The sequence below is a fragment of the Carassius auratus genome, unplaced genomic scaffold, assembly GCF_003368295.1.
Source record: "Carassius auratus strain Wakin unplaced genomic scaffold, ASM336829v1 scaf_tig00000513, whole genome shotgun sequence".
NCBI classification, from domain to species: domain Eukaryota; kingdom Metazoa; phylum Chordata; class Actinopteri; order Cypriniformes; family Cyprinidae; genus Carassius; species Carassius auratus.
Window position 1 is genome coordinate 14,966 of NW_020523307.1, and position 20,657 is coordinate 35,622.

Consider the following 20,657-nt stretch of genomic DNA (forward strand, 5'->3'; position numbering starts at 1 on the left):
TTTTCCTTCCAATTCCCTTCGCTCTCACTCTCCCCTCTCCTTCTTCTTTTCCCATGCAAGCTCCGATGCCTGATAAGGAGTATTGTGTGGTTCCTCCCTGTTTCCTCCGCTGACCGGAAGCTTAAATGGCTCCCCATTGACTTTTCCCTCCGTTTCTCTTTTCATCTCATTGTTATACACAAGATTTGCCAGGGCCTTGATGTCCATATAAATCAGCAAAGAAAATTAACATTCTGGGATTAAAAATTAAATCAATGTATAATCTTTCACACTAAAGCTGAATTTAATAGGATGTTCACATAAAATGCGTACTTGCTTTCAAAAAAGCAAGACAAAGCATAAATAATTGGCATAAGAGGATGTTCACATGGGATGCATTGCACTCCTTTAAAAAAAAAGAAAAAAAAGAAAATGGAAAGTAAGAAAAAGCACACAGCCACCATATTTAAACACAGCACCTTGCAACATTGCACTCAAATTAAAAAATAAATTTGGTTGGCAATGGCAAATTGGTTGAATGTTTTTACAAATGATCGGCTGAATGGATTCGAAAATGGTAAAACTCAACTGTTTAACTCTAGGGGAGTTGGAAAATGGGCCCTTTTTTCAAAAAATGTGGAGTGTTCCTTACATAATTCGAAAATATGGCGCTCAAGTTAAGAAGTTCAAATTTAAAAAGAACCTTTTTTTTTCCATTTTACTAACACACCTATATAGAAAACCGAATTAAAAGCTGCAGTTTAATGCAAGTCAACAAATGTTATGTTGCCATCTCACATCTTGGGTAAATGTGATATTTATTTATATCCTGTTAGTCATTAAGTCAGCGAAACACTCCATGGTTATTGACCACAAAACTTCAGGGGACAGCAGCTGTTTTGTGAAGTGAAAAATGATCCTCTTCACTAGCAAACAAATCGTCGACCGTTTCTGCTTTAGGAGAAGAAAACTTAATCTTTTTTTTTTTTTTTTTTTTTTGATTTTGATGATGATGATGTTCTAAAAATGAAACTTGTTTTCAAACTTCATCAATTTTTTTTCCACAACTGCTTACATTCAATAAATAATGACTTATAATTACTATGATGAAAACATTAATTCACTGCTTTTCAAAAAAAGAAAACAAATCAGCCAGTCTTTCGACAGAACTTTACTGAGTACTTGAAACTGCATAATTATCACATATGAAAATATATTGCTGAACAATTATGACAGGTCAGTATACATAATCATCAATAAACTCCATGCAGTTAGAATTGGTGGCTTTGAATTTTCTCTTGGAGCTCTATAAAGCCACATTCCCTCTTAGTATAAAAACAAACACAGAAAATAGTAACACCAAATACAGTAGTATGAGAAAGAAAAAAAAGGGCATGAGAAACAAACTCTTTGTGAGTTCTTAAAGGGGTCTTATACAAATTATCCTCCTCACTAGTAAAAAAAATCAGTCAACTGTTTCTGCTTTAGATGAAGAAAACTAAATCTTTTTTGGTTTTTTTCCGATGATGATGATGTTCTAAAAATGAAACTTGTTGCGTTCAAAGTGTAGCTGGACATTCTTGGTGACGATAGAGAAGCATTTCCTCAGCCTCCTTTGCATGCAAAGAAGAAAAAAAAAAGCTACATTTCAGGAAATAAGGGAGTGAGTAAGCTGGTTTCCCATCGCTCTGCTATTTCTGTCACGGAGAGAGATGTTTTGGAGTGCATCATATCATTATCCTGAAGCTTTTCCTTTCTCTGATTTAGACACAGAACAGGATATGGCACAATACATCCGCTGGAAGATGAATTCATAAGGGAAACATATGTGACTGGTCAGCGCACTCTTATTGGTGAAGCATTAGACTGGTACCAACACATTCAGTGAAGTTCAAGCTGCAGTGTCAATGTGTAGCCATGCTCATCTCCACACAGACACACGAATATCATCTATTTTCTTTCCAGAAATAATGGCAGAGCTGGCTTTGTTCTCATCAAGTGGTACCCATGATAAATGATGTAGTGGTGTTAAAGAAGGAAAAATCATTAAGAGCAGGAATGATGTAGACTTAAGCTAAGCTATGTGGCCTACTTTCTCTGAAAGATCAAACTTCAATTTTTTTCCACAACTTCTTGCATTCAATAAATAATGACTTCTAATTACTATGCTGAAAACATTAATTGACTGCTTTTCAAAAAAAAGAAAACAAATCAGCCAGTCACAGTGATGTTAATCTTTCGACAGAACTTTGTATTTGAAACTTCATAATTATCACATATGAAACCATATTGCTGAACAATTATGACAGATCGATGTGCATAATAAATAAACTTCATGCAGTTAGAATTAGTGGCTTTGAATTTTCTCTTGGAGCTCTATAAAGCCACATTCCCTCCTAGTATGAAAACAAATACATAAATAGTAACACCAAATATAGTAGTATGAGAAAGTAAAACAAATGCATGAGAAAAACTCTTTGTGAGTTCTTAAAGGGGTTTTAAGCAAAACTACACTGAAGAATCAATCAGGCTAAAACAAAAGCTACCTCGAGGTGTTTCATTTATGAATATTAACTAAAACATAGGACAGGAGAATAATGGTCTGTGGGGATTGGCCTGAAAATAATGAAGAGCTCAATGCCTGATTAATATTAATGGTGTGTTAAATAAGTGGAAGCACAAGACGTCTCAAGTGTGACTGATGTCCTCGTGTGGCTCAGTTAAGGCTGAGAGACTGATTTATAAACCAGTCAGACTAATGAACACTAAAAGCAACGTTCTTCGTCACATTGATCACTATAACTTTCCGCTTTAAGCTACAGACGAACCGTTATGCATCATAACTGAACCGATCTGGAGAGTAATACAGCCAGGTCTTTGAAGACCCTGGATTGAAAAACTGCTTTTAATTTACTGAGAACAACCCTATTTTGACAATTTATGTTTTACATATTTTTTTGTAAAATATCATTACATACATAAAAAAAGCATTTTTATTGTTTGAAAAATTGGCAAGAGTCAATCTGAGTTTGACTTTAAAAACAACATTAATAACAAACATTTAAAACAAAGTTTTACCAAAAGAATAAATGAAAATTAAATCAATAAATTACACTAAAGAGCAGGGCTATAGCTTTGGTCTTCAGACTGTAGATTCCTTTATACCAACAACTGCATAACATCTCGGGGACTGGAGAGGGTCAAAGAGCTGGACCAGCGCTGAATGAGACACATTGTCCTGAAAGAACAGAGACATTTCAAATGTAGACATGTGAAAGTCTGGAAAAACAAATGCAATGATCTAGCTTTCAATATGTATTTATTAACAATTTTTACGTAATATTTAAGGCATAAATCTTCATGCATTTTAGGCCTTCTCAACATGTATCAAGGATCATGACTTTTCAATGCTTTGCAATCATTTTTTAAAGAACCAGGCTACACTGGTTTCTCAGTGATTCACTAAAAAGGACCGTCTCATATGAATCAATTGTTCTGGAGTGGACTACACTGTACATGCTGTCTGTTTTTGGTTCAATAAAAAAAACCAACTCATAAGAGTTTGTCAGGAATCGGTACACTGGTCATGCTGTTTATTTCTAATTCACTAACAAGAGCAGTTGGAAAGAATCATTTGTTCGGGAATCAGACTACACTGTTTGCACTCTTTGTTTCTGATTCCTTTTAAAAGAACATACACATAAGAGTCATTCATTCAGAAATCAATCTACCTGGTCATGTATGGTTTTGATTCTCTAAAACATTCGGTTCATAAGTTCAGTATATATTCACACACACTCAAGATATATTATTTTAGATGAACCGTAATTTAAATTACGTTTCCAGCATATCCAAAAATAAAAAAGTATATTGGACCTGATCAAAATAATCAGCATAACTGGCCACAGCTTGTTTCAATCCAAAATCCATATTACAGCTTTCCATAATCACTGACCAAAGCACATTAATATACTTGGCAGCACACCCAGAGTACCGTGTTATGAAATGGTTTATACATAACAAAACCCTCCACAGGCCAAATTGTAAAGCGGATTCTGATTTCAATGTGGTTAGTGGAGTCGTCACTGATAAACCTTATCATGTTGCCAAGCCCTTTAATGTCCAACATTCACAAATCATAGACCAATGTAGAAAACAATCCCACAGATCTGACACTGGGGAGGTTTTCCTTTCTTTAAATTACATGACTGATAAGTGACCCCTGTAAGATCATGTGGAAATTGATCCCACAGAAACCTGCAGTCACTGTTTTGTGGGTATAAACAAAATGATTTTGTCATGCCCTAAATTTTCAGTCTAACGCTCTTCACAGATGGCTGAGTCTGACACTCCTGACTGTCGTCGCGAGGAGGTTTGAGGTTTTATGTTCAAAGCCTGGTGGGCAAGAAGGAAATGGACGTGTAACTCAAAACCTCTGAACTCCTGTAAGTCGGAAACCAGTTTTTGGATCTACTATACGTGGCTAAAGTCTGCTGGTATATATACTTTGAGAATAAGTAGCAGACTTGGGAATTCGGTGTTGTGGTCCTGAAGTAAATCCTCAAACAAAATCCCCTCACAGTTCTATGATTATATGAGGATTAAGTATCTGTACAAGCACACATCTAGAAAGTAAATGCACATTTGAGCACAAATTGTAGTGTTTCTGTTATCTGTTCTGACATTTGGTTTGTTACCTGCTCTTTCAAGTAGCAAAGTCGGTCGAGGAGGATGAGACCCTCTATACAGGGTGCCAAAATGACTTTCAACTGTGGAAGATAAAAACAGCATGAGGCAGGTGTAGAGTTAGTAATAAAATATATGGCACGTTACTCTGTCATGCTCACCATGTTGAAAGCCACCATCTCATTCATTCTGGGGCTGTAGTGTTCATGATAGCTCTGTATGTCACTGTCAGATAACTGGAGACAACAAGAGATATGAAAAAAAAAAGATTTTAAAGAAACAAAGGAAAAAGATGATGTTCTATTCACCAACCAGGATCTAAAGCACAAATGCATTCCTGTAGACTAATACAAATTTAATGTAAATAACATTTTTTTTATATATTTTTATTTTATTTTATTTATATTATATTTTTATTTAAATATATTTAGATACTTTACTCACAGATATACTGCAAAATATTTTATACATTTTGTACTGTTTAGTATAGAATTAACAATTATTGTTATCATTACTGTTTTATTAATTGCAAAATAAAAATTACAAAAACAAGATTTTATATTAAATTAAAAATACTTTACACATACATTTTTTTTAAATTTATTAAAATAATTACATAATCTGTACTTTTGACTAGTAACACACACACATTAGCAAAATATTACTAAATATTCACATTAGAATGATTTCATATAGCTTTTCCTTTCTCTGATTTAGACACAGAACAGGATATGGCACAATACATCCGCTGGAAGATGAATTCATAAGGGAAACATATGTGACTGGTCAACGCACTCTTATTATACTTCATATAATTCATCTTTTTTATTACAGAATTCAAATAAATTAATCAATATTAAAAGTAATTTAAATGATTGAAAATTTAAATATTTTATATTTATATAAAATATATACAGTATATTTTTCTGTTTCTGATTAGGGTTCCACAGAGAGCTGCAGATTTGCCCTGGGCCTGGTGAAAAGCCTTTTAATAGCCTCTTGCTACCTGTTCCCTTATTTCTCTACGTGTCAAACACATTTTAGTCTGTTCATCTCATTAGCTCCATTGTGGTGTAATTCAGATGCATGTGGGCTGACTGAAAAAACATTGAATGTAATGTGAGAACTCTTGGTTATTACTTTGGTGTCATCCAGATCCAGCTTCTTAAGCGCTCGTCTGACATAGTCCACAAACGACGAGGCTTTGGAGTACACGTTCCCAACACGTTTCTCACTGTCAAAAGAAAATAAAATACTTCAAAAATCGATCACAACAAAAACCAACTAACACAACAGTTTTTAATGTAGTTTAAAAACGAAATGTTCAGACAGTAAGTCACATGTAGAGGGTGAACTCTGCACTCTTTGTTGACTCGCCCATTACCGTAACCTGATGGTTTGGCTTTGACTCACAGAAGCTTAAACCTGAAAACAGGGCTTTAGGGTTTGAGTCACGAGCATCAGTCAGCACTGAATCAGATCTGCTCTCTGCAGCCACGATCAAGTATCTCAATAAACATTTCTCATCCTCCGCAAAAAGGAAGGAAGGACTAGAGGGAATCTGGAGGCTCTTTATTCTCTCCTCTAGTTTACTAAAGCTCTCTGGCGACACGCGGTTGTTTTCTGTCTAATGAGCAGATGATGTGGTGAGAGTGCTGTCGATGAGATATCTGATCCTGGTCTTTTGGATAGGAACGGCGTCAGTGCGGGAGCTCAATATTTGTCATCGCATGTGTTTCCGACTGAGAGTCGCTCGTCAGGGGGTCCGGGGTGTGTGTGTTTCTGCTTTTACAGACCGTTTCTGGTTTTGTATTAAACTATAATTTACTGCAACTACTACAATTAGTAGTTTTTCCAGATAAGCCATAAAACTAGCAACTGAACTACTGAAATTAATAGATCGTGTGGCACAGTAACAAAACAAATCCATCATGACACAAAATCTATAATGTACTTTATATGATGGTGCATATGATATACAGAAAAAAAGATGTAGACTAAATTTTAAATTATAAATACACACGCACTTATAAATATACAATATTTTTAAATAAACATTCACAGATAGCTAAAGAGACCAAGAGATATAGACTTAATCATTTTCAATACACACACATGCATTGCTAAAATCATTTTATGTGCTAATTTAATTTATTTATATTGACTAAAATATACAAAAATATAAAAAATATATAATTAATAAATATTACTAAATAAAACATTAAAAATGTATGTTTTATATGTATATTTAATAAATACATATACATATATATATATATACACACACACACACAATATTACTAAATAATATTAAATACAAAATTAGACTTTATATGATAATTTTATACTGACAAATAAATTATACATAATATATATGTATAGTTTATGTATTTAGATGTCTATTAATATAATCTGTTCTGTAGATAAATAAAAGTGTAGTATGTGTATATATATATATATATATATATATATATATATATGTATATATATAGAGAGAGAGAGAGAGAGAGAGAGAGAGAGAGAGAGAGAGAGAGAGAGAAAATAATTTTCAATTTTAAATACATATTTTACTTAAGTAGAACTTACTGCCAAACCTCCAATATTTGGTAGTTTTTTTTGGGCCATGAAGATTTTCTGTGGCAACAATTAGTATAAATACCTTTTAAAGCAATCGTAGTGATCTCGTAAAATAACATGAAGAACCGCCCGATAAAAAAGTGACTCCATAGGCAGCTGAAACAGACAAGAAACCAAGTTAACCACGATTACATTTCAAAGCTGATTTTGCTTTACTTACACAACGCATGCTTACTTGGTTATGTTTGCTATCTTATTTATATTATTAATTACTTCATTTAAATGTTTGTACCATTTGTGGCAACTCTGAAAACAGATTGTGTCATATTTTCCATGACAATTATGTCATCCAAACACTCAGACATGAAGAAGATAGAAAGAGTTTGTTCATGCTGACTGTTTCACCTCTGTACTTTCAATCGTTTTTTAAAAGAGAATAATTCAAATTAATATACACAGTGCTTCCAGTTGAATTAGATAAATATGCATAGGTGCATATGCTGTTCATTCTGGCTTTCAAGCTTGACCAACACATTACAATCAGCTGTGCAAACAGCCTCGGTCACATGAGATTGAAGTCTTTATTTGCAAATCCTGCAGGGGAAATGAGTTTCTAATCAAAAAAGTGAATATTGATAAGATACATGAGTCACATGACACAATCAGATACTCACCCCTCCTCCAGCAGACACTCTCTCCAGAGCCTGAGAGGGGAATAAAAAGCTTAAATTGATAAAGTAGTGATAATTCAAAACAAATTTTCATAGTTTGATAGTAGCCTTCAGTTTAATGGCTTTATGTTTTTAAAAAATAACACCCAAAAGATTATGTATTTATACTTAAAACCTTATGCAACCTGCATCAGCTAATAAGCAAAGGATGTGGTTGAAGATGCGTGGGCAACGTGATGTTATTTGTGACGTGTGAGGCAGACTTACGAGACACGCTGACATCCTGGCATTTCGACCACAGAAACACTCCTGAGCCTTCAGATACTGACTCACAGGGAAACCACACACACCATCAACACACCCTGAACAACAACCACAAAACAACACGGAGATGAAAAACTGTACAGCTTACGTTTTAACATTAAGTACTGTTCAAATTTTCAGGGTCAGAAGATCTTTTAAAAATAAATTATACTTGTAGAGAGCGTTAAGATTTATCAAAGAAGATAGTAATACATTTATAATGGTATAAAAGATGTCAAATTCAAATAAATGCTGTTCTTCTGAACTTTTTTTTTCCATCAAAGAATCTTGTAAAAAAAACTGTTTTCAACCTTGATAATAATAATAATAATAATAATAATAATAAATGTTTCTAAATCAACAATTCAGTATATTAGACTTATTCCAGAAGGCTCTTTTGATACTGAAGACTAGAGTAATGATGCTGAAAATGTAATAATATAAAAAAAAATTAGTTTTTTTTTTAAATAGTATTTTTTTTATCAGCGTGAGTGTAAGAGACTATCAAAAACAGTAAAAATCTTAACAACCCCAACATTTTTATTGCATTTTAAAACTAAACACCAGACATTTTGGATGAGAACCTGGCGAACACGTGTCATTCAAACAAGACCCACACTGCAGCTCGAGGTCTATTCAGTGCAGACAAACACTGTTTACTCCAGCTATCATACTAATCCAAACCACGCCAAACTGAACAGGATCCAGAGTCCAGCACAGGCCTGAAAAATCTGTGTGAGATACAGAATGAGCTGTGCGTAAGAAAAATGCCTGAGAGAGGGACAGTGTACAAAACAATATCAGTGATTTCATTATAAAAGGTTTGACTCATTGCGAGTGACCAGCTGCTGAGTCTTCAGTTCACGTTTTAAAATACAAAAATGTAAAACTGAAGTGCTTGTTTTTTTTTTTATGAAAATACAAATGTAATGCACTATAAATAAGCGACTGCTTAATGAATGCTGTTGGTGGGCGGGACTTCCTGTTTTCTGTTTAAGTAGGACACATTGCGGGGCGCTCTTCTGAATTGTGTCAGCAAATGCAGGGCCTGAGAAGAGATTTCGTGGAAGAGTATTACGCTGTCAAAATGAAAATCCCATAGAAATAAATTCTGCTATGGAAGTGAAATTCTATGCAAACTCATGGTGTGAGTAGCACAGAAATGACACACTTCACCTTTAAACGCACAGCATGCTGTAATAATACAGAGTTTTTGAGACACATATGAAACTGCATTTGTTTCATTAGATTTTGTTTCTTCTGCAGAACAAATGTGCTTGTAAAGTGAGCCGCTGAAGCCCTGAAAACACTGACATCATCAGACTGAAAACACCACATGCTGTACTCTTCTTGAGTTCATGAGATCAAACAGACAGTCTGTTGAAGGGAAGAGTGTTTGTGATGTCAGTCCAGCTTTTGCACACACTTCTTGTGTTTTAGCTCTGTCCCTGCAGCAATCGAGGGTCTGTGATGTGATCAGCAGGCTTTAAAAGACACTGAGATATTATTGTAGACCTGCTGTGCTTCATAACGCAGTAATTATGTGATCAAAATATCAGATTTTGTAGGCACTCGAATCGTTTCTGCACTGTCTGCTCAAAGAGAACGTGTCTAAGAGGCAGAGAGAAACCACATGCTCTCTTAAAGCTAACACCAAGTTAAAATAAAAACTGTAAAACTTGTCATCATTTAATTATTCTCATGTTGTTTCAAACCTGTATTCGCTATGAACATAATCTGAAAAAGGTTTCAGTGCTTTTTGTCCACAAAATAAAAGTCAGTGGAGCCTAATGGGGTTGTTTTGGAGACAAGTAAACTTAAAATAACAACAACAATTATAATAATAATAATAATAAACGATGAATTAAGTAATTTATTTAATAAACAACAATTAATTATTTATTCTAAAACAATGTATTATTTGTTATAAAATAACACAACATACTAATAAGAATTTTGACTATTATTATGTTATAAAAAATATTATACATTTTTTAAAATGAATAATATTTAATTTTATATTGTTCCAATTATTATAATTATGTGTTCACTAAATACAATAAGTAATAACTCATATTATGGTGTTATATATATATATATATATATATATATATAACATTATATATTTTATGTATTATGAAATAATTTATTTATTTGCTTAACAATCAAGAAAAAAAATATTCATTATACAATAATAACACATTTAATAATAATAATAATAATAATAATAATACATTATTGCTTTTATTATTATTACAAATACGGGTATAGGGCTGCACAGTGCAGGAAAAAATATTATACAGAGAAATGCATTTTCACAGAGCTTGTTCAACCGTTCTGATAGAGACTGATCTGCCCACATATGTGTGTGTGTGTGTGTGTGTGTGTGTTTTTGTGACATATCAGGACACAACTTTGTATAATGACATGTGTATGACACAGGTATTACAAGGAGAGGGTTTCAAAACTCTAATAAACCATACAGAATTAGTTTTTTTTGAGAAAGTAAAAATGCACAAAGTTTCCTGTAAGGGTTAAGGTTAGGTGTAGGGTTAGTGAAGGGCATTAAAATATACAGTTTGTACAGTTTAAAAACCATTACACCTATGGGATGTCCCCACTTTTCACAAAAACAAACGCGTGTGTGTGTGTACAGAAAGGAAAAGTGTTCTTACCCTGTCTGTCGTGATCAAACTCTTCAGAGAGCAGATGGTAGCAGCAGCCCACACTGCAAACGGCGCGCAGCTCCTGTTTGGCCCCGAACATCCTCAGAGTGCTGGGGGCCAAATCTCCACACGTATGCAGACCAACCAGAACTGCATCCTGGGTACCAGCCAGAGAAAAGAAAGAGAGAAAGAAAGAAAGGGGGTAATTTAGTGAAATCAACACAGATCGTTTGCCATCTCTCATTGATCATAAATAATGTGCTATGGACACATCCAAGTCCCTCTCCATTCTTGAGCTCAATTTCACCTAATTAACATGATTAGGATAATCACAGTCATCTCGTTGAGCTGAAACAGCAATGATACAACTTCAGCTCTATAATCAGAGCCAGCAGCTGGACGACTACTGCAGCAACGTGCTTTTATATCAGTTTAGTGTACATCAATTATTTGATCCTGAATATCATATCAAATTAATGCATAGTGCATTTACGAGGACAAAAATAAGTAATGCTTTAAATAAAAAATATTTCACACCCACTTATTAGCACAAAATTATATGATATTATATAACAACTATGTCAAATTATTTTATTCATTAATTATAATGATGATAATTAATATAATTGTAATTAAAAAAAATCAATAATGTTTGTATATTATATTAGTAATAGTAGACATTAAAATGATTACAATTACATTTTAATAATAATAAAAATAATACTACTTCTACTATTATTATTTATTATTATTCTCCCTTGGACAAAACCATCACTTCTTCACCTCCAGCTCTGTGATCAGCGTCTTGAGCTCAGTTTCTGCGGTGACATATGAGGTCAGAGGGGAAAACAGGCCGTCGTCTCTGATGTTCCCCCTTCCTTCTCGAGCTTTCCTCTCCAGATTCTCTCTCTTCCTCTTCTCTCTTTCCTCCAGACTCAGCTGGCTGTGGTTGACGCGGGGAGAGATGTCTTCTGTGACGTCTAGAGACAGCATACTGAGGAAGCTGCTTCCTGAATCTGAATCATTCAGGTCTAATGGACATTCTCCAGCATTATCTGAAGCAGATAAATCATTGGTGACTTGTTTTGATAAAGCACTGCTATCCGCTCGAGCCTCAAAGCTTTCCTTTTCCTCAGTAATAAAGTTTCTGATGCCATCACTGTTTTCAAAGTTTCTGCTGTGTTGTATACTCGTATCCTCGCTGTCCAAAGTTTGCTTCCTAGTGGCTTTGTTTGGTTTCTGATAAGCTTTGGAGAACTTCTTCAGTTTCCTGTTCCTCTCCTGAGCTCCATGTGTGTTGGTGCTGGAGGAGTCGATCCCGAACACTTGCAGGTTGAACCGCATGGACAGATAGGAGCACAGGTAGCCTTTCCCTGAACCCACGTCTATCACCTGAGAAGCAAAAACATGATCAAAAGACTAAATTCAGTTTCGTTTAACTAAATTATATTTGTAACATTTTCTACCTGTTTGACTCGGCAGTATTTGGCCAAACTAGCCACAACTTCAGACATTGCCTGCACCTCATGGGCCTTCTTACAGTTCATAAACTCATCCGGTGTTACTGCTTTGTCTGATGACTGTCCTATGGGAATTACAGACAATGCATGAAATATGACCTTCTAATAACCTGAATTTGGCATGCATAATAATCACAATAAAGATCCAGTGGAATCTAAATGTGGTTCCCTATCATAGGTCACTTCGATGCTGCGGTGACGTCACCACGTATGGGAACACCTCTGGTGTGACGAATGTCTGAAGCCCTATACCATCCCGCCAATCCTATTGGCCAAATGGCGCATAGCACCACCCTGCGCATGCGCGCGCATGATATACCTGGGTGCAGCGCGCCATTTCGCTCAGATTTCATTCCTTCAGGAATAGCGAATCATCTGTGCCCTATCGTCTCGCGTTCTCCAGCGATCTCTTCGAGCAGTGTTAACTCCTCTTCGCGGACGCGATGAGCTTTCGAAAATGTAAGGAGCCATGTACCAGGTACATCACGGCGGGGGACACTCATGACAGGTGCGTAGTATGTCTTGGTTTACATCACGCACAGGCGGCGCTTAGCGGCCTTTCTTCCTGTCCCCATTGTGATGGCCTGCGGCTCAGAGTACTGCGCTCCAGGGTGGAAGTTTTCTCTAATGTCGCCCTCGAGTCTAACCCCCGTCAGGTCACCTCTGCGACTGCCGAGGCACCGCACGAGGCGAGGGCCTGGGGTGACACGTGCGACATGGATTTTGTGGACAGCGCAGCGCTGGAATATTCTCCACATCGCTCGCTCTCCCCTACCCTGCTGCAGAATAAAACTTATACTGAGCCCGTCGTCTTCTCTAATGAGGTTTTACTTCCCACACCGGAGGCATGCACCGCCATCTCCTTCGGTTGTGGACGCTATGACGACGATGTTTTATCCACCGCGGCCTCGGGGTCTGAGGACTTCGCGACTGACACTAGCCCTCTTCCTCCTAGCGGACAGGAGAGGCGTGTTTCCCCCTCCTACAGTGAGCTGTTGGATGTGGTTTCTCGTGTGGTGGGTAAATTGGGGCTAGACTGGGAGGTTGACAAGGCCGAGGCCCAACCTTCTTCCAAGCTGGACGAACGTTTTCTAACCAGTCGGACACCTACACAGCCCCAGAGGCCTTTGCCTTTTTTCCCGGACCTCCACCAGGAGGTTTCGAGGTCCTGGAAACAGCCATTTTCGGCGCGGATTACTAACGCCGCGGCCGCGGATTTCGCCACCGTTTCTGATATGGCAAACCATGGCTATACTATGATGCCCCCGGTGGAAGAGACTCTCGCCGAACACCTTGCGCCTAGTTCGGCCGCGGCTTGGAAGTCTCGCCCCCTTCTTCCTTCGAAGGCGTGTCGAGTCACGTCTAGTTTGGTGGGTAAATCCTACATGGCGGCTGGTCAGGCGGCTGCGTCGCTCCACTCTATGGCGGTCCTTCAGGCCTACCAGGCGGAGTTATTGAAGGAATTGGATGAAGGTGAGGGCATCACACCGGAGGCAGTTAAAGAACTGCGTAGAGCTACGGATTTGGCGCTACGCGCTACCAAACATACCGCTCGTGCAGTGGGCCGTACTATGGCCGGTTTGATTTCGGTTGAGCGCCACCTCTGGCTTAATCTCACCGATATTAAGGAGAAGGATAAATCTTTCCTTATGGATGCCCCTGTCTCCAGGGATGGATTGTTCGGTGAGGCTGTCACGTCAGTAGTGGAGAAGTTCAGGGCAGCGAAACAGCAATCAGCCGCTTTCCGCCAGCTGATTCCCCGCAGACCCAGGGAGGTCGAACGCCGGCAAGCGCCCGCGCGTTCTCGCTCAACCTCCTCTCACCGCCAGCGAGCAGCCTCTCGAGAGGAACCTACACCCATGGCGCCTCCTCGTAAGGACTGGGGCCCTAGGGTTTTTCCTCCGGCGCACCAGCGTCAACGTAAGCGATTGAACCTGACCTCGACGGCTAAAGCCTCTCGTTCTCGGGTGCCGAATAGCAGCTCCTGATCTTTTTGCTGCTTGCCAGGGACTGTGCCCTCCGCTAGAGAGCGCTGTCGGACCGCTTTCGCGCATCCCACACTCTCATTGCAGTCCCCATGCTCAAACATTGATTGTCTCGCCGCTAACAGCGCCTCGAGCAACATTGGATCGAGCTGTAATGACAGACGCTCCCTCAGACACTCTGCGCAATCCTGCTTTCGGAGTTCGAGGGACGACTCAAGGACCCTACACAAACGGCCCGTTTATGACGGCTCGCACAGCCGCCGCTTTTTCGCTAGCGGCAGAGCCCGATGTTCCATCTGTTGGCCTAATTCCTGCCGTGGACACGTTTCAGGATTATACTCAACGGGACGCAACGACTCCGGCGCATACGCTTCCCCGGTGCACGAACACCACGGGTTTTTCGTGTCCGGTCGTTTTAACGCGTATGACGGCGTTGCTGGGAGCGGAAGTTTTGAAACCGTTAATATTGTTTCGGGCCGCGTGGGAACGCTTGCCCGGCATTCCTCAATGGGTGTTACGCACGGTTTGTCACGGATACACCATTCAGTTTCGGAAAGGCCCGCCTCCTTTCCGCGGAATTCTTCCCACTACGGTGAAGTCTACGGAAATGGCGGTGCTGCGACAAGAAATGTCAGCTCTGCTGAGCAAAGGGGCTATAGAAGAAGTACACCCCTCTCAGATGGAGACAGGTTTTTACAGCCGTTATTTCGTGGTACCGAAAAAAGACGGCGGGTTACGACCCATTCTGGATTTACGCCGTCTGAATCTTGCACTCAGACCGAGCAAATTCAAGATGTTGACGGTGAAATCTATTCTGTCTCAGATCCGACCAAGCGATTGGTTTATTACGATCGATCTGAAGGATGCGTATTTCCATATTCAGATCGTCAAGAGACACAGGAAGTTCCTCAGATTCGCTTTAGAGGGCAAAGCGTATCAGTACCGCATTCTTCCCTTTGGCTTGGCTTTAGCGCCCCGTACGTTCTCAAAATGCATGGACGCAGCTCTGGCCCCGTTGCGGCTCCAGGGCGTTCGTGTGTTGAATTATTTGGACGATTGGCTGGTGCTAGCGCAATCGCGGACTCAAGCATACTCTCACCGAGATCTTGTGCTGAATCATTTAAACAGCCTGGGCTTACGAACAAATTTCAAGAAGAGTGTTTTAACTCCCTCTCAACGGATAACTTTTCTTGGAATAGATCTGGACTCTCGCGCGATGACAGCGAAGCTTTCTCTCCCGCGCGCTCAGTCGATTGCGTCATGCGTGCGGCACTTCAAAGCGGGTCGCACGGTGACGGTGAGATTGTGCCTCAGGCTCTTGGGTCTAATGGCAGCAGCATCCCCCGTGATTCGTCTGGGATTGCTTCAAATGCGCCCCTTTCAGTGGTGGACGAAAAGGCGGAATATTTCACCCCGTTGTCTCCCGCATCGCACGATTTCGGTGACACGGCGGTGTGTGATGTCGCTGAAAATTTGGATGTCAACCGAATTTCTCCTGTCAGGAGTTCGATTGGGAATTTATGCTTTCCGAGAGACTGTCACGACGGACGCGTCTTTGACTGGTTGGGGAGCTGTGTGTCGAGGGCGACCAGCCCACGGAGTGTGGACAGCGGCTCAGCGCGGCTGGCATATAAACAGACTGGAATTACTGGCAGTTTTTCTGGCTCTCCAGTATTTCGCGGATCTGCTGATCGGCCGTCATGTGCTGCTCAGATCAGACAACACAGCGGTTGTGTCTTATCTGAACCATCAAGGAGGATTGTGCTCTCGCCCCCTGTGCAGGCTGGCGAGGCGTGTTCTTCTGTGGTCTCGGGACAAGTTTCTCTCGATCCGGGCCATTCATGTCCCCGGACGATTGAATTTCGGAGCGGATCTGCTATCCAGACAGGCTCTGGAACAGGGAGAATGGCGATTACACCCCCAGACGGTGGATCTTTTATGGCGGATATTCGGCAAAGCGAAAGTGGATTTATTCGCATCGAGCATGACTACGCATTGCCCGCTATGGTTCTCCCTACGCTCCCCATCGCCCCTGGGCGTGGATGCGTTAGCTCACAGCTGGCCCAAGACCAGTCTGTATGCTTTTCCTCCGATTCGTTTGATCCCAGCGGTATTATGCAGATTACGCCGGGACAGAGTGGAACAGCTGCTGCTGGTGGCTCAGCGATGGCACACGCAGCCGTGGTTTGCGGATCTGATCAGTCTGCTAGCGGGCTCTCCGTGGGAGATTCCCATCAGACAGGATTTATTATCACAAGCACAGGGGCTGATTTGGCACCCGAGGCCAGATCTGTGGAAACTGTGGGCGTGGCCACTGAGCGGAGTGCGTTAGTATGTCCCGGTCTTTCTGCTGAAATTACTGAGACTATATTGAGTTCTAGAGCAGCTTCTACGAGACGCTTATATGCTTTCAAGTGGAGACTGTTTACAGCCTGGTGTGGTAATCATAATGTGGATCCAGTTTACTGCCCAGTGGCTTCAGTGCTGGAGTTCCTCCAGGAGCGTTTCTCGGATGGCGTTACACCAGCCACTTTAAAGGTTTACGTGGCAGCCATTTCAGCTTACCACGAATGCATAGGCGGTGCCTCTGTGGGGCGTCATCCATTAGTTTCTCGTTTCATACAGGGTGCGCGACGGCTGAGGCCTTTCCGCCCTGTGCGAGTTCCTTCATGGGATTTATCCATTGTGTTGTTAGGTTTATCAGGGCATCCGTTTGAGCCCTTGGAGACCGTATCGGATAAAATCCTGACTCTGAAGACACTTCTTCTCATGGCTTTATCCTCCCTCAAGAGAGTTGGGGATTTACAGGCTCTTTCTGTTTCACCCTCATGCATGGAATTTGCACCAGGCTCTGTGAAGGTGCTGCTGCGGCCCAGGCCTAACTATGTTCCTAAGGTCGCATCTAACCCTTTTCGCTTTCAGCAAGTGGTTCTGGAAGCTTTTTCACCTGCCGAGGCCGGGTCAGGAGATCTAAGTCTTTGCCCTGTGAGAGCTTTAAAGACTTATGTGGATCGCACAGCCCCTTGGCGTGGTTCTGACCAGCTGTTTGTCTGCTTTGGACATAAAAGTAAGGGCCATGCAGTTACAAAACAGCGCATGTCCCATTGGCTGGTGGAGGCAATTTCTTTGGCCTATGAGGCGCGCGGACTCGCTTCGCCCTTAGGGGTTAAGGCTCATTCCACTCGAGCTGTAGCTTCTTCTCAAGCTTTTCTCAGTGGCTCTTCTATGGATGATATCTGTGCTGCGGCAGGATGGTCCTCACCGAGCACTTTTATCAAGTCCTACAGTCTGGATGTGAGGATGGCCCCTGGCTCCCGGGTTCTCTCCGCTTGAGCAGTTGCTTCCTCGGATCTCAGTTATCAGGTACGTCAGGCGTTTTGGTATATCGTTCCCATACGTGGTGACGTCACCGCAGCATCGAAGTGACCTATGATAGGGAACATCTCGGTTACGTATGTAACCTTGGTTCCCTGAATAGGGAACGAGATGCTGCGGTTCTGGCCGTTCCGTACCTTGATAACTCTTCATCTTCAGTCATGAAATCTGAGCGAAATGGCGCGCTGCACCCAGGTATATCATGCGCGCGCATGCGCAGAGTGGTGCTATGCGCCATTTGGCCAATAGGATTGGCGGGATGGTATAGGGCTTCAGACATTCGTCACACCAGAGGTGTTCCCATATGTGGTGACGTCACCGCAGCATCTCGTTCCCTATTCAGGGAACCAAGGTTACATACGTAACCGAGATGTTTTCAGTGCTTCTGATCTGACTGCAGTTACCTGCTGTAGTGTCTCCAGTCATCAGTCTCAGATTCTGCATCAGATCTTCCAGCTGCATACAGACCCCCAGACCTGGTAAACAGTGGGCTTTCGCTGCCCTCAGCAGGGCTGATATGTCCACCAACTTCTTTGAGGCATTGCAGAAACCAAACGTAGTGTTTTCCTTGTCTAAAATATATATAATAATTAGACACACACACACACACACACATACAATTATAAATATTATATTTAATTTTCCTTATGAAAATTAGATGGAGAGTATCTTACCTTCTATCGCCCTCATGCTGTTTTGTGTGGAACTGACAGCACACAACACTTCCTCTGGATTCACACACATAAACGTGCTCCAAACATCACGCGTGTAAAAGTCCACAGTGTGCGCATTTGAGATACTTAATGATATGGAGAGAAACCGCTTAAGTTCATTTATTTTTCTTTTTAAAGTGTCGACGGGTATGTCATTAAATGCCATTGTTCACGGGAACAGAAAAGTGAGAATATTTAGCGAGAGCTGCAGCTGTTGACAGACAGTATTTAAGACATAAGTAGTCGAATCAGGAAATGATTCCTCTGAGCGACCGAATGCGCGGCCATGTTGAGTGTACCAGTGTGCGTTTTGGTGAATGGCGAAATCGAATATTTTGCCCTCACACAAATGGTGTTTATTTTTAATAGTAATGCATTACGATCATCCTTACGTCATCAATGTGAGACTTTCTTTACGCGAAAAATAAACAACTGTTTTGTCCACAAATTAGAATATTTTAACGTTAAACATGGCACCTTTAAAACAAGACGCAAAAACTAAAGGTCCGATTAAAGGAAAATACTTAAATAACATGTGTCCACATGGTGGTTTAACACACAACGGCAAAAAGAAAATAAAATGGGTTCCAGAGAGCAAAGTTTTTGATGGTAGTGTAAAAGAAGGTGAGTAGTCCACTTTAAACATAGCCACTTTTTCAGAAAATGCATTTTAGATAACAATGAATAAACAAATCTTACATAAGGGTCAATGACAAACAAAAACGTCCGGAATGATATAAATCTTTGTAAACAGCACGTGCCTAGTTGGTTACATTTAGGAAAACATTAATATCATGTTATACAAAAAAAAAAAAAAAAAAAAAAGAGAGAGAGAGAGTGAGATTTAACTTAAAAAAATTATTTATAAAAATTATTTTATCAACGTAATAGATCCAGAAAAAATGGCGTCATGTCATCGACCAATATAAACAACAAATATTTAACTAGGACTAAAAGTAGAGTGTGTAAGTTACTGTTTGAATCTCATCTCCCTCTCAAACTTTCTCAGGTCAGGGATTTGCCTTCAAAAGGAAGGAGAAGATGAAGCATGAATATAACAAACTTCTCAGAAAATAGAGGAAGAAATGCAAGCATCACCAATCCAGTCAGAAGAGGAATATCCTGAGTATCTGAGACATCTGTACCTGGCTGAAAAAGAACGACTAGATGAAGCAGAACAAGAAAAATATGTCCCTAATGAGTGGGACGCTCTACACTCACGAGTGCTAAACAGACTTACAGAGACGCAAGCATCATCAAACATTCGCTGCTACGCGCAGAATTGGGTTGTTTTCACAAAATGGTGCAAGAACATTTATATTGACCCGGGGACCTGTTCCGTGTCGGATGTTTTGCGCTTTCTACAGCACAGTTGGATAGCGGGAGTTTGAAACCATCCACTGTGAAGGTGTTTGTGACCGCTATTGCTGCTTTCGTTCCCCGGTTGACGGGCAAACGATCGGTAAGCACGCTCTGGTAATCAGTTTTCTCAGGGGAGCAAGGAGATTGTGTACTTCATGGCCGCCCTCCCCAATACGTGCCGCCGTGGGATTTCGCTCTAGTTTTGAGGGCTCTATCTCTTACTACCGTTCGAGCCATTAGCTTCGATTGTGGTTAAGGAGCTTCCCTGAAGACTGCCTTGCTTCTTGCTCTCGCCTCGGCGAAGTGCCTTGGATAATTTCATGAGTTTTGGGTGAACGATATTGCATTGGCTTCGGCCCTGGCGACTGTAATGTCACTCTCCGGCCGAGACCGGGTTTCGTTCCGAAGTCACTCAATACACCGTTATATACTGCCTTATCTGTTGAGCCGTCAGCCTCGCGTGACGCTGATACTCAGAGCGCCGGGAACCTCTTAGGGTTTTACGGATGTATATGAATCGATTGGCCGCCTTTCGTCAGTCGGACCAGCTGTTCGTGTGCTTGGTGGATGTAATAAGGGACGTGCTGTTTCTCAACAGAGACTTTCTCACTGGATCGTGGACGCTATCGAATGCCAGGGGAAGGATTATCCCCTCAACATCAGAGCTCATTCTGCGAGGACAATATAAATGCTTCCTGATGGGCCTGGTCTAGAGGTATGTCTGTCCAGTATTTATGTTTTGCTGCTGGCTGGTCTTCCCAGAACACTATCGCCAGGTTTTACAAGCTGGATGTACCCTCTGTAGTGTATAAAAATATTT

General features: G+C 40.6%; 2 protein-coding genes across 2 annotated transcripts; one reads left to right on the forward strand and one right to left on the reverse strand.

The window, feature by feature from the left end:
• Window positions 1-2,209: 2,209 nt before the first annotated feature.
• On the reverse strand, window positions 2,210-18,706 carry LOC113069039 (methyltransferase-like protein 25). Its single transcript, XM_026242013.1, has 12 exons — window positions 18,437-18,706; window positions 18,167-18,334; window positions 12,349-12,467; window positions 11,666-12,274; window positions 10,892-11,039; window positions 8,181-8,275; window positions 7,917-7,946; window positions 7,325-7,398; window positions 5,806-5,899; window positions 4,827-4,901; window positions 4,677-4,748; window positions 2,210-3,217 (listed from the first exon to the last, which is right to left on the reverse strand). Exons 1-12 carry the CDS (start codon window positions 18,639-18,641, stop codon window positions 3,122-3,124), a joined length of 1,785 nt encoding a protein of 594 aa, XP_026097798.1. The 5' UTR covers window positions 18,642-18,706; the 3' UTR covers window positions 2,210-3,121.
• A 207-nt stretch (window positions 18,707-18,913) lies between these two features.
• On the forward strand, window positions 18,914-20,451 carry LOC113069044 (thyroid transcription factor 1-associated protein 26 homolog). The gene is given in 3 exon segments (XM_026242018.1): window positions 18,914-19,099; window positions 19,485-19,559; window positions 19,562-20,451. Coding segments are annotated over 3 exon segments (534 nt in total). The 5' UTR covers window positions 18,914-18,945; the 3' UTR covers window positions 19,867-20,451.
• The last annotated feature ends 206 nt before the right edge of the window (window positions 20,452-20,657 follow it).